General features: G+C 52.5%; 1 protein-coding gene across 2 annotated transcripts in view; it reads right to left on the minus strand.

The window, feature by feature from the left end:
* Positions 1-2,731: 2,731 nt before the first annotated feature.
* SPIRE2 (spire type actin nucleation factor 2) overlaps positions 2,732-13,532 on the minus strand; it is a 36,325-nt gene continuing 25,524 nt past the window's right edge. Inside the window, exons 10-15 of one of the 2 annotated variants that reach the window (XM_029925851.1) lie at positions 13,173-13,294; positions 9,757-9,891; positions 9,563-9,630; positions 5,147-5,174; positions 4,013-4,128; positions 2,732-3,780 (exon numbers count right to left, since the gene is read on the minus strand). In XM_029925851.1, the coding sequence (XP_029781711.1) occupies positions 3,558-3,780; positions 4,013-4,128; positions 5,147-5,174; positions 9,563-9,630; positions 9,757-9,891; positions 13,173-13,294 (692 nt within the window). In that variant the 3' untranslated portion in view covers positions 2,732-3,557. Of the gene's footprint in view, positions 3,781-3,980; positions 4,129-5,146; positions 5,175-9,562; positions 9,631-9,756; positions 9,892-13,172; positions 13,295-13,532 lie in introns of both variants that reach the window. The other variant, XM_029925850.1, reaches the window with a different exon arrangement.

Consider the following 13,532-nt stretch of genomic DNA (forward strand, 5'->3'; position numbering starts at 1 on the left):
GAGAGGAAGACACAAAATCTGAAGCAGGCTGTCAGGACAGAGCCCCCACACAGGCCTCTAACTCACAAACTGAGAGATCATGACCTGAGCTGAAGTCAGACAGGTTTGTAAGGAAGTAGGTCTGATTCGGCTTCCCCTGTACTTAAAGGCCAAGGTGCCGTCCTCTGGGTATCAGTGGCCAATGGAAGGGCGCACATTGCCCAGGGAAGGAGGGACAACTCTTATGGCACCCAATCAGGAGAGGCCAGCTAACACCTTTGACCTTTCTGGGGGCGGGCCTAGAGACGGAGGCTATAAGGTAATCACCTATTGCTTAGTGTGCCCTACAGGAGGGTCTTAGTCACACCCTGCCTGAGGGTCCTGGGCTCACTCTGTGATTGGTCAATACTCTAAATGTTGTGATTGGCCCCCCCTACTGCCAGTATTGATAGGGGGTAGGGAATGGATCGCTGTGCTTGTGTCATCATTTCCTATAACACCCCCTTCCTAAAAAAGCCCCTACACTGCATGTTCAGGGCTCCCTCTCCAAGTGGCCAGTGGGTTGGTGGAGTCTATGAGCCCAAGCTTAAGCCCATAATAAAGCCCTTTGCTTTTGCATGCGTGACTCGGTCTCCCTGGTAGTCTCTGGTTTCTTATGAGGCGATATTAGAAACTTGGGCATAACAAGTTAACCAACTGAGCCACCCCGGCTATCCTGGCTTGATATTTTTAAAAAAGCTCTTCAGGGGACTAAAATGTGCAGACAAGATTGAGAAACCCTGAAATTCTAATGCAGGAGCAAGACGAGATGGTGTGTGTTAGAAAACAGGGCAGCCTTGAGGGTGGGGATAGCACTGTACTAAATTCTTATATCCTGGGAGGTGGGTATCCCCACCTTTTAGAGGTAAAGAAACTGGGATTCATAGAGCAACTGGCACAGGTAGAATCTGGATTTGCTGCAGGCTTGTGGGTCTAGAGTTCAAATGAAGCAGGCTACTGTCAAGGGCCAAGAAAGGGAAGAGGGGACAGGATGGGTAATGCCCTCTCGGATCCCTCTCCTCTGCCAGGTGGGCTCCCCGCACCCTGCCTCCCTCATAGGACTGCATGTTTCTCTCTCAGATTGGGAACTGAGTCTCCAGAGACACACGGAGGGAGACCGTGTGTGCACACAGGTGTGTGGCTGGTCTGTCAGCCTGTACTGGTCATCAGGATCTTGCATGGCTTCACACTGGATGGCACAGAGCTGCTGTCTCAAGTTCCCTACATGCCCACCTCCTCCGTCCCGAGGATCCCGAGAATTTACCCTCCCGACCTCCCATGACTACCTCCCATAATCCCACTATTAAAGCATTATGCTCAACACAGGTGGGACCCTCCAGGGCACCACTCTTCTTATCCATTCTGATTGTCCAGCACCAGGCTAGTTGTTAAATAGGTTTTGTGTCACCCCTAAAGTGATGTAACCAATTTTACAGGTTTTTGCCTCACCTGTGGATGGAAACTTAGGGAGTCTCAGCCTGGAGGTGCTTTCTCCTTCGCCTTCCACAAGAGTGCAGCCATGTGACACTGAGGTGGCAACACCAGGCCCACCTTGAGCGGTGCCTGACTGTAAGTTTCTCCCTGTACTACTGAGGTAGTCCTCAGGATGGAATTTGGTCGTGAACAGTTCTAGAGAAAGTGACCTGTGTTTGTCACAGTCTGAGTTAGGTGAGGACAAAGACGGGGTTGGCTCAGTGGGCTGCCTGCATGGTGCCCACGGGTGCCGGACCCTGCACTGGCTCCATTCTGACTTCACCTTCAGCTCAGTCCCGCTGTCCCACGCCGGGTGTTTGATTCCAAATGTTCCTGTGTAGGTTAGAGCTCTGGTCTCCCCTGTTGGGAATGTACACCTGCACCTGTCACCTGGCCCGTTTCCTCACCTGTGGAGTTAGAACAGTGAGGACGCTGCTCACGCTCAGGAACATCTGCCCGCGGGGGGTGCAGCTCAAATGTTAGCTTTCGCTTTGCTGGCTGTGTGATCACGGGCAATTCTTTACCCTTTCTGTGCCTGCTTTTGCATGTTTAAATGGGAATAATAATCGTCCCTGCCCATGAAGTGCCCAGAACGAGTGTTGAGAACTGGCTGTTTTTACTGGCTGTTGTAATTTGGTGTCATTGAGTGTCCTGGACCCCAGCTGATGAAGTACCCTCCCCTGTAGGCCCATCTGTCGCAAGTCCTGTGCCTTGGGACCTCCTCTGGGCCCATCAGTGTGGCAGACATTGTGTGCCAGAGCCTGGCATTTGATAGGTCTGATTTGAACTCCCAGGTGAGCTGTGTATCTTTGGCCAAATTCCTTCCCCCGTCTGGAACCTTGGTTTCCTTATCTGGAAGGTAGGACAGAAGCCACTTCCTGGGTGAACGTGGCAGGCAGAGCACACAGGTGCAAACCCTAAAGGAATCATGTGCCCAGAGAACGGGACTAGCGATCTGGGGATGAGGCCAAAGGGTCCCCCAGGCTGGCAGGTTACAGGCTTCAGGCTGAGCTATATGCAGGCCCTCTGGCCATGGGACCAAGATGGCCAGATCCCAAAGCTGGGCATCATGGATAGGAGTGGGCCCGCGTGCCCTCCTCTCGTGACGGGCATGCTGAGATGCTCATGTGCGCCCAGTGTGCACCAGCGGGCAGGTGGCCCCTCTGGGCCCAGCTTCCGCCCTTGGAGAATGTGCCCACCACTGTGGCTCAGTGGTCCTCACTCCGCAGCCCAGACAGAAGACTGTGAGACTGCCTTTATTAGGCCGAGAGCGGCCATGTGTACAAATTTACAGAGTTCCTCCCTGTACCGGGACCCCCAGCATCGCCAGGGCCCTGGAGCCAGCAGCATCTCTGGACCTCTGAGTCTGTGAGGACGGCAACACCTGGCAGGTGGCATACTGGCTGGCGCGGATCCCAGGCAGGGAGCAAGGAGTGGGCTTGGCCTTGGGCCCTCCAACTGGAAGGGTGTGATGCCCGCCGGAAGATCAGCCCACTCACAGTCTTCCCCAGTGGCCTCTGCTGCCCAGGTTTCTGCCCAGAGCGCAGAGGCGAGCAGGATGCTCCCATGTACCTGGGAACCACAGTGTCCTATCCCAACCTGGACCTCTACCTGGGGAGGGGAAGCTGCTGTGTCCTCATCCTTGGGATGGAAAAAAGAACAAAAACAGGGGTGGGGTCTTCCCAGAGCCCCATCATCTGGAATCCACAGTTATATCTCCAATGTGCTCTTCTTCCCGAGTGAGAAAACCCACTCCCATCCCATCCCCTAGCCCACCCGAGGACTCCCAAAAGGAAACAGCCTCCCCCGGGAGGGTCCTGGAGTGAACCTGACCCCAAATAAACTCTAGGGCCAGGACAGATGTATATAAATATATAGGCTGTGTGTATATCTCATATAAATGTATCTATATATGTATATATGTACATGCACACTTAGGAGGGCAGGCCAGCAGCCGTGCCTCGGGCTCTGGAGTTTCTCGGGTCCAGGACTAGCCCGGCTCCTCCTCAGAGGTCTGGCCACCTTGAAAAGCCGCTGGCTGGGTGTCCTAGGAAGGCTGAGAGCCATCACTGGAAGTTGAGAGTCCAGGTATTGGGGAGGCACAGGGACTGGGTCTGGCGGGTACGGCGAGGCGTGGTGTTGAGGGCGTCCACACTCTTGCGGCTGGAGCGCACGACCTCCGCCACGAAGCTGGTGCAGTCGCTGCAGACGTCCTTGAGGACACAGCCGTGGGCGTAGATGTGTGGGAACGCCTCCTCCACACTCGGCCACTGGGGCCCCTGCAAGGACCTGGAGCAGGATGGAACCGTCAGAGAAGTCTCCGGTTTCTTTCTCCATGTCCACAGCCTCCCCCCCACCCCACCCCCCCGCGATCCTCTCCCCCCACCCTCTTCCTCAAGAGGCTCTGACCACCCGGTTCAGTCCTGGGAGGGTCCCAGTGAACCACCCCACCCACCCCAGCTCCTGCATTACTGTCCGTGTCTGATCACCAGTGACATCAGCAAAGGGAAAGGGAACACACTGGAAGGCATCTCTTCTCTGGGTCGGTGTAGTTTTGGTAGTTGACACCCTCCGAGGACTCTCAAAGCCCAGCGTGTAGACAGGAATATGTGCAAACTTCTTAGAAGGCATCTTCATCTACAACACACAGAGGGAGATGTGGACAAGGCACCCCAACAGAGAGGGCCGGGGGACGCTCGCGCGTGTGCGCGCGCGCACACACGCGCACGCACACACACACACACACACACACACACATGGCTGCCTGCTCGGGAGTGTCTGGAGGTCACCGGCTGCCCTGTGCGAGCTCTCCGAACGCACGCTCCAGGCCTGCCACCTGAAGGCGTGTGTCTCCCTGCTCGCTCCCCCACCGGCCCCACTCTGCTCGCCCGACGGGGGTGCCAGGCAGGACCCACCGCACACCCTGTATGCAGTAAACACTTGGTGTTGATGAGCTGGGCGTTTCTCAGTGGTGATACTGGCAGAGTAAAAGGGTTTGAAAACAGTGGTGGTAAAACCCTCTTCCAGCAGGCCGTTGCTTCTAGGCTGAGGTGTAACGGGTGACAGTGTGAGTACCCTCCTACATTTGCACACCCATGTGTATGCACACGTGCCTAGACGGCTATGAAGAACCTTTCCAGAAACACTCAGGGAAGATGTAGTGTCAGAAGGAAGGAGTCCTGGAATGCCTCGCTGGCTCAGTTGGTTAAGCATCCGACTTCAGCTCAGGTCATGATCTCATGGTTCGTGATTTCAAGCCCCACATCGGGCTCTGTGCTGACAGCTCAGAGCCTGAAATCTGCTTCCGATTCTGTGCCTCCCTATCTGCCCCTCCTCCACTTGCACTCTGATCCTCTCTCAAAAATAAACATTAAAATTAAAAAAAAAATAAGGTTGGAGTCTCAGAGGGGAGGTGAAGGGTTTTCCTTGGGAGTAGCCTGCTAACATGGAATGTTAAAAAGGAAAAAAAAGACCACCTACAAGGGTCTTTAAAAAACTAGAGTCTTGGAAACCGTAGGGATGGGTTCTGTGTGGGGGAAGGAGATGGACGAGTGGCTGCTGCATGTGTGGCCAGCTTCTCTCTGCCCCCGCCCCCCCCCCTCCTGAACCAGCCGCGTCAGCCACGGGCCTCGCTCGGACCCCGCAGCAGCCTCACCTTCACGCTGCAGGATGTGCAGACAGCCCTGGAGGGAGAGAAGAGGGGAGCAGGGTCAGCAGTGAGCAAGCCACAGAGAGACCCGCCCCGCCAGGCCCAGCTGCCTGACCCTCTGCTGGACACGGTGCTTCAGCATTTTACTCCTTTTACCCCCAAATCTTGCTTTTCTTTTTCCCTAGCTCTACATCCAAAATATTCCTGCCCCTCACAGCTAGCTCTTTCTCTGGAATATTATGGTCTGGAGCTTTCTCATGCCCCCTGCGCTTGCCTGTGCCTCACACTTCCTGCCCTGACGCAGCAGCTGAACTAGAGGGGCCACAGGGGAGCGGTGATTACATCTTTCTATTCCCCACCGCGGATTTAAAACACAGACGCCTTCTTGTGCAAGTTCAGACACCAGACAGAGCCTGGCTGGGAATCGTAAAGCCCATGCTCAGTGGCAGGCCCTGCTGATGGCTTTCCCCTTCTCTAGATCCAGGTGTGATGGGCAAAGATACACGCTTAAAAATAAACCGGAATAAAGGAAGCGGGGGATTGTGCACACTGTTCGGTAAAGATACATCAGGGGCTCTTCTCCACGTTAGGACAAATGGTGCAAATTCATTCGTTCATTCTTTCTTTCTTTTTAATTTTTTAATGTTTTATTTATTTTTGAGAGAGAGAGAGAGAGAGAGATGGCGTGAGCAGGGGAGAGTCAGAGAGAGGGAGACACAGTATCTGAAGACAGGCTCCAGGCTCTGAGCTAGATATCAGCACAGAGCCTGATGCGGGGCTCTAACCCAAAACCTCAGGATCATGACCTGAGCTGAAGTCAGACGCTCAAATGACTGAATCACCCAGGCGCCCCATCCAAATCCATTTTTTAAACCAAGGGACCGACCCTGTTCTCTGGCATGGGTGTCTCAAAATGGTTTTGCCATCAAGAAAAGCCTAGGTGGGGGCGCCTGGGTGGCTCAGTAGGTTGAGCGTCCGACTTCGGCTCAGGTCATGATCTCACAGTTCGTGGGTTCAGGCCCCATATCGGGCTCTTGCTGACAGCTCAGAGCCTAGAGCCTGCTTCAGATTCTGTATCTCCCTCTCTCTCTCTGCCCCTCCCCTGCGCATGCTGTCTCTGTCTGTCTCTCAAAAATAAATTAAAAAATTAAAAAAAGAAAAGTCTAGGTTAGTTGTATTTTATTTCACTGCAGTCAGGAAACTTACTTTCCATGACTTGAATCCTCCCACATTTTTAGACTTGTTTCAGGACCCAGAACATGGTAAATGTTCCAAGTGCATGTAAGAGGCATGCTGTGGTTGGCGGAGTGCTTTATAGACATCAGATCAAGTGGGTGGACAGTGGCGTTCAAATCTTCTACAACCGTAGGTTTTTTCTGTTTACAAGTTCTACCAATTATTGAGAGAAAGCTATTGAAATCTCTAATTATAAGTGTGGATTTATGTATTTTGCCTTGCAACTATATCAGATTTTTACTTTATGTATTTTGAATCTCTGTTAGATATATGAAATGTTCAGAAGTGTCATTTCCTCCCTCTGTCATGAGGAAAGGCACTCCTTTATCTCCAGTAATGTTCTTTGCAATATACTTTAACATTATTTTCTTTCTTTTGACTAATATTGGCATGGCATGTCTTTCTCCATTCTTCTCCTAACCAACTTTTGTCTTTTTATTTAAAGTACATGCTGTAGGGGCGCCTGAGTGGCTCAGTTGGTTGAGCGTCTGGCTTCGGCTCAGGTCATGATCTCATAGTCCATGGGTTCGAGCCCCGCGTCGGGCTCTGTGCTGACAACTCAGAGCCTGGAGCCTGCTTCAGATTCTGTGTCTCCCTCTCTCTCTGCCTCTCTCCCGCTCACACTGTGTCTCTCAAAAATAAATAAACATTAAATAATTTTTAATAAATAAAAAATAAAGTACATGTTTTGGGTGCCTGGTGGCTCAGTCATTTGGCATCTGACTTTGGCTCAGGTCATGATCTCATGGTTCATGAGTTCGAGTCCCACATCAGATGAGCTTGAGCCCCACTTCGGGTAAACCACAAGCTTTGCTTCAGGGGAGCCCCGTTTCTCTCTCTGTCTCTCCCTCTCTCTCCCCTGGCCTCTGCCCCTCCTGGGATTCTCTCTCCCCCTCGCTCACTTGTGCGTAAATGCATACCTACGTGCACGAATGTATAAATAATATGCACACCCATGAGTACACACACCATAAAGAGCATGTCTGGAGGCAGCCTTCTTCACTCCGTCTGGGAGACTGTTAGTCCAACTGTTAGACCTTTCACAGTTAAGGAAACTAGGACACAGTGGAATTTAGGGCTGTGGTTTTGCTGTTTGTTTTCCTTTTGCGCGATTCTTTGTCCCCTTTTCCTTTCTCTGCCTCCTGTATTACTTGACTATTTTTTATGATTCCGTCCTGTTCCTCGGTTGTATAATTTTGGTGGTTGCTCAGACTTACACTACACCCCTTAACTACACTTCAGTGATACCCTGCCACTTCGCGTAGAGTACGTCTCCTTCAGCACCCTTCTCACTGGCCGTAATCCTGTGGATCTGATGCTTCTTATAGATACGTTATAAATCCTACAGCACATTGCTGTGAAGTTTTTGGTGTGCCTGCTACACACTGATTGGATATCAGGTACTGAATTTCATCCATCCTGTTGGGTGCTGGATATTATTTACATTGTAAAGAGTTATAACAAAATAATCTTATATGCTTTCTTAGTACTTGCTGTTTCTGGTGCTCTCCGTCTTTCCATGTGTATCATTTTCCTTCCATGTGAAGGACCTCATTGAACATTTTAGTGTGGGTCTACTGGTAAAGAGTTCTTTTGGTTTTTGTATTTTTGGATATGTTTTTATTTCTGTCTGTTTTTGCTTGTTCATTTGTTTTATTTTTTTTTTAGTTATTTGTTTTTGAGAGAGAGAGAGAGAGAGATAGAGTGTGAGCAGGGGAGGGGCAAAGAGAGGGAGACACAGAATCTGAAGCAGGGGCTTGAACCCAGGAACCATGAAATTATGACCTGAGCTGAAATCAGGTGCCCAATCTACTGAACCACCCAGCCGCCCCTGTTTTATTTTATATTTAAATTAAAAAAAAATTTTTTTTATTTAGTTTTGAGAGACAGAGAGAGTGCAAGCAGGGGAGGGTCAGAGAGAGGGAGACACAGAATCTGAAGCAGGCAGCACAGAGCCTGATGTGGGGCTCGAGCAGGGAAGGGAGGGGCAGAGGGGAAGTGAGAGAATCCCAAGTAGGCTCCACGCTCAGCACGGAGCCCAGTGCAGGGCTCCATCCTATAACCATGAGATCTCGAAATCAAGAGTCGATGCTCAACCGACTGAGCTACCCAGGTGCCCCAGTTCTGGGTGATTTTGATTGATTTTTCTATCATGGGTCGTGTTTTCTTGTTTCTTGACATGCCTGATTATCTTTGATTGGATGCTAGACATTTTATCTTGCTGAGTGCTGGATAAGATACTTGGGAATAGTTTGGTCCTTTCCAAACTATTTTCAGGTCTTGCTTTTTGGAATTTTTAGGTCTGGAAAAATGCTTGGTCTGGGGGTATTTATTCCCCACTAGTGGGACAAGACCTTCAAGGGCCCATGAATTACAACATTTTCACCATAGCTGGTGGGAACACACACTATTCCTAGGACTATTCCTTTAAAGCTTTAGCACAGGGTCAGTACACTTTTTCTGTAAAGTGTCAGATAGTAAACATTTCTGATATTGCTGAATGAATAATAAACAAATGGGTGTGGCTTTGCTCCAATAAAACTTTATTTACAAAGCAGGTAGCAGGGCCAGCTTTGGCCTGTAGGCTACAGTCTGCCATTCCCTGCTCAGGGTGATTCTTTCCTAGCCTTCAGTAGCTCCCTTACTTGTATGTGCTGATCAGTCCCCTATTGAATACTCCAGCTGGCCCCAGGGCCAGCGCTCTCCCTGTTGGGAATCTACAGAGATCTCCAGCTGCCTGGGTCTCTCTGGGTTCTCGGCCCTACTCCCCCCACTCAAGGGGCTGAGTGGCCTCTAGGCCATGACCAAGAAACTCCAGGCAGGTGCGGCGATCACAGGGCTCACACTGTCTGCTTCCTGCTGTCGCTTGATATTCAATATCTTGGAAACCATTGTTTTCTGTTCTTTGGGTTTTTTTGCTTTTTGTGGGTATTTTTGTTTGTTTCAGGTGCACGGTGCCTGTTCTGATGCCTGTGGTTACCCTAACTTGGCTGAAAGTGGAAGCCCCTTAGCTATTAACATTAAATTAAGAATTAGAAATTAACGTTCCACAGCTGCACCGGCCAGCGTGTAAGACAAGACATCCCACAGCATGCGGAAACTCTCCCGGACGGGGCTGGCCTGGTTAGAGACCACCCCCCCACTCCTCCCACATTGTTCACAGCCACGGTGCTGACACAGGCTCACCTCTTGCAAAAGAGACAGGTGGGTGGCCAGGAGAGCAGCGGGAACTTGGTTCGGCAACAGCAACAAATCTGTAAGAAAGGCCCAAATTAGTCAGTCCTGCCTGGTGAGGGAGCAGTCCAAGGTCCAGCCGCCTGGCCCACCCTCACCCCAGGGCTCCTGCCCCCGAGGGAACAGCCGGGCCGCAGGCCCCTCACCTTCCCCTTCCTCAGGCTGCTGACGAGCTCCTTGTTCTGCAGGAACTTCTCCATCTCGGCCTTCACCAGCACGCGGCGCACGTCCATCACCTCCTCCACAGTCAGAGCAAGGCTCTCCACGGGGTGGCTGAACTCCTGGGGATGAAAAGTCAGGGGGCCAGTGCTCCTCAGGCCTTCAGGGATGAGGCCTTTCAGGCATCATTCCATAAGGTTCTCTCTTCTCTGAGGACTCTGGGACCTTCCTGGCCTCAGTCTACCCAAACCTAGCAACTCCCTAAAACACCCCATTCTTCAGCCTGCCTATCTCCTTCTGGGACCCACACATGCTGCTCACAACGTCTCTGATGGGGTCCTGCAGGAGAGGTCTTCTGTGACCTGGCCTGCACTCAGCACCCTGGTGGCCACATCCCCTGGAGTCATCCCCACTTCTGTCCACAGCGCTCTCCAGACCGGAAACATCTGCCTCCCCCTCGTTCCCCACCTGCAAACACAGCCAGTCACAACCATCCAGGGTCCCCAGGCCCACCTCCTCTCCTGTCGAACCCCTTCACCACAGGGCTCTCTGTTCCCCGGCAGCTGGAGGCCCGAGGCACCTCCTGCACGCTGCTCATCCGCACTGACGCTCCGGGTCGGCCCATCTGTAGGTGCTGGGTCCTACCTGCCACAGCCACCTACCCCTTTGGGCCCCTGCGGTCACTGTGCCTTATTCTGCCCATCCTCCGGAGAGGCTCCTCAGTTCCTCTCCGGTAAAGTGGGGCTGCGTTCCAGCTTCACTGAGGTAATACATAAAGCCTTAGCTCAATGCCTGGCACCCCAAATCATTAGCTCCTAAGGTGAGGCATCATGAGGGGCAGCAGCCCATGAAGGCGCTACATATATGGGAGTTGGGGTGCGGGTTTTGTTCATTTCACATTTTGCCAGTGGATTCTCCCGTTCAGGGCTGGTGAGCACGTGCTCCAGTCGGCCCGGGGGGGACTCGAACCCCACGTTCTCACTCCAGCCTGGAGCATCAGGGCCTCCGGCTCCTGTTTCCGATCACCTAACGGTGCTGGGTTGGAATAACTCGCTCTAAGCCTGATGGGTGTTGGGTGGCTGAGACCTCTCGTGCTGGGAGCAGAGACCAGCAAGCTGCTCATCAGACTGACTGTGAGGACATGTTCCGGGCAGAGACGGGCGCTGAGGTTACATGACGCCTCTCAGAATGCGCTCTTGAGGGGCGCCTGGGGGGCTCAGTCCGCTAAGTGTCTGATTCAGCTCGGGTCATGATCTTGCGGTTTGTGAGTTCAAGCCTTGCGTCGGGCTCTGTGCTCACAGCTCAGAGCCTGGAGCTGCTTCGGATTCTGTGTCTCCCTCTCTCTCTGCCCCTCCCCCACTCAGTCTCCCTCTCTCTCTCTCTCTCTCTCTCTCTCTCTCAAAAATAAACATTAAACATTTTTTAAAATGCACTCTTGAGATATATGCTAGGTATACACTTATGGGGACACCTGGGTGGCTCAGTCAATTACGCATCTGACTTTGGCTCAGGCCAGGATCTCACAGTTCATGAGTTTGAGCCCTGCATCAGGCTCCGCTATCAATAGAGAGCCCACTTTGGATCCTCTGTCTCCCTCTCTCTGCCCCTCCCTCGTGCACTCTCTCTCAAAAATAAATAAGCATTAAAAAAATAAGAGCACATTTATGGGGGGGGGTGCCTTGGTGACTCCATTAAATGTCCGACTCTTGATTTCGGCTCAGGTCATAATCTCATGGTCCCTGGGTTCAGGCCTCATGTCGGGCTCCATGCTGCTTGGGATACCCTCTCCCTCTTTCTTTCTACTCCTCCCCCACTTGTGATCTCTCTCTCTCTCTCTCAAAATAAAGAAATAAACTTTAAAAAAAAGAATACACTTATGGGACTTGCCATTTTAAAATATGCCTCCCCACCCTAAAAAATTAATCAAACTTCTACATGTCGCCCAGTTCCTTGACTTCCCTCCACAAGTGGGCCTCCGTCAGGCAAAGGCTCAAGTGCATTCAAGGTCCAGCTCCAGCCGTAACCCACCACCGTGTCTGAGCTTCCTCAGACAAGGGGGGCTGCAGACCGCCCTCCCCGATGGCCTAGCAAGTGGGGTTCAAGGAGCTGCCAGAGCGCGCCCGGTGCCCATCCGGTGGCAGAGGAGCCGTGCCCTGGACACTAAAGCAACCTAACTGCGGCAAGAAGCACGGAGGGCGGCCGCCCCCGTAAAACTGGCGGGAAAGCCCATGGGGGGTGGCTGTGGTTGTGGGTGGGTTAGGGCGATGGCGGAGCCTCAGGCCACAGAGGTCTTCGAGGAGTTCTTCAAATGCAAGAAATGAGCAAGTAAAACCCTTGGTTCTTGTTCCTCACACACCAGATAAATGCGAGCGGGCCTTAATTCCCCTCTCCTCAGAATGTACTTAGTGACTCACGTCTAACGAACAGAGTGAGCTGGAAACAACAACGAGTCACTTCTGAGACGTGGTCGTGAAGACACTGCCTTCTGCCCGTTCTGGGGGAAGCCAGCCGCCGTGCTGTGAGGACACCCACGAGCTCTGTGGAGAGGCCCACGCACCAGGGAACAGCCGGCAGCAGCCACATGAGAAGCCGAGTTTCAAGTGCACCCTGCCAGGAGGCCCTGAACCAGGCCGCCCAGCTGAGCCGTTCTGGATTTCTAACCCTCAGAAGTTGGGTAAGATACAAGTGTTTGTTGTTTACACTTTTAAGTTTGGGCATAATCTTTAAGGCAGCAACAGATGATACAGAACCTAGTTGGGGAATATCAGTAGTAACGCTACCTTACATCTTTATGGCACTTTTCAAAGCATTTTTAACATCTGTTCTCATTTAAGCCTCCTGACAAAACTTCAAGGAAATGACGAAGACATCACTGACACCCTGTGCTCACCAGGCACTTCCTCTGTCACCCCTTGGATAAACTCATACACCAAGGCTCAGGTCCAAGGATGAGGGGTTCAGAGGACCAGCAGGTCTTAGGTCCTCACAATTACAAGTCAGACGAAACTCACAGCTGAGAAAGCCCAGGGGGAGAGGGTAAGCGGTGTAGCGTGAGTCAGGACCCTGTAAAAGGTTCTTCCACGTTTCGCTGCCGTCAGGCACAGAACTCCAGTTTCTCATCTGTCCTAACCTCCACGGGGAACTAAGAACTTCAGATGTCCCCCATCCCCTTAGCAAGGTCCTTTTTTTTTTTTTTTTTTGGCCTCAGGGCTGCAGTGCCCAGAAGTCCAGGAAGGGGGCAGCAATGGCCAACCTCAGATTTGGTCGCTATGGAGCAGACCTAGCCACACCCACCAAAGGAACTGCCCCACCCCTGCTGGGCCTTGTCCAGGGCAGAGGTGAGGATAAGGGCCCGAGCAGTGCCCCACCCGGCACCCTGGACAACAATGCCTCCGTCACTCACCAGCCACAGGTGATTGGTGTCTGCGGCTGCAGAAGCCTCGGGCCGGTCCTCTGCTGAGCCCAGGTCACTGTGTGGTCGAGAGCGAGGGTCAGGCTGGGCCTGGGTGCTTACAGGGAAGGAACCTAGGGTAAGAGCACAGGAGCCCTGTCAGGAGAGCCAGGCAGAGGCTGGTGTGAGAGGGCCGTGCCCAGGGGGTGGAGAGGGCTGGTCAGGCCGTAGGGGACTGTGGGGGCAGAAGGCCACGTAGAGAGCATGTCAACCCCATGAGGGGCATGTCAATGTGGCCGGCCCAGGGGCCCCGTATCTTATCCCGGTTAATGCGCCAACTGCAGGAGCCACACGGCAGGCAGCCAAGAGTGA

Source organism: Suricata suricatta, chromosome 16 (assembly GCF_006229205.1).
Source record: "Suricata suricatta isolate VVHF042 chromosome 16, meerkat_22Aug2017_6uvM2_HiC, whole genome shotgun sequence".
Classification (NCBI taxonomy): Eukaryota; Metazoa; Chordata; class Mammalia; order Carnivora; family Herpestidae; genus Suricata; species Suricata suricatta.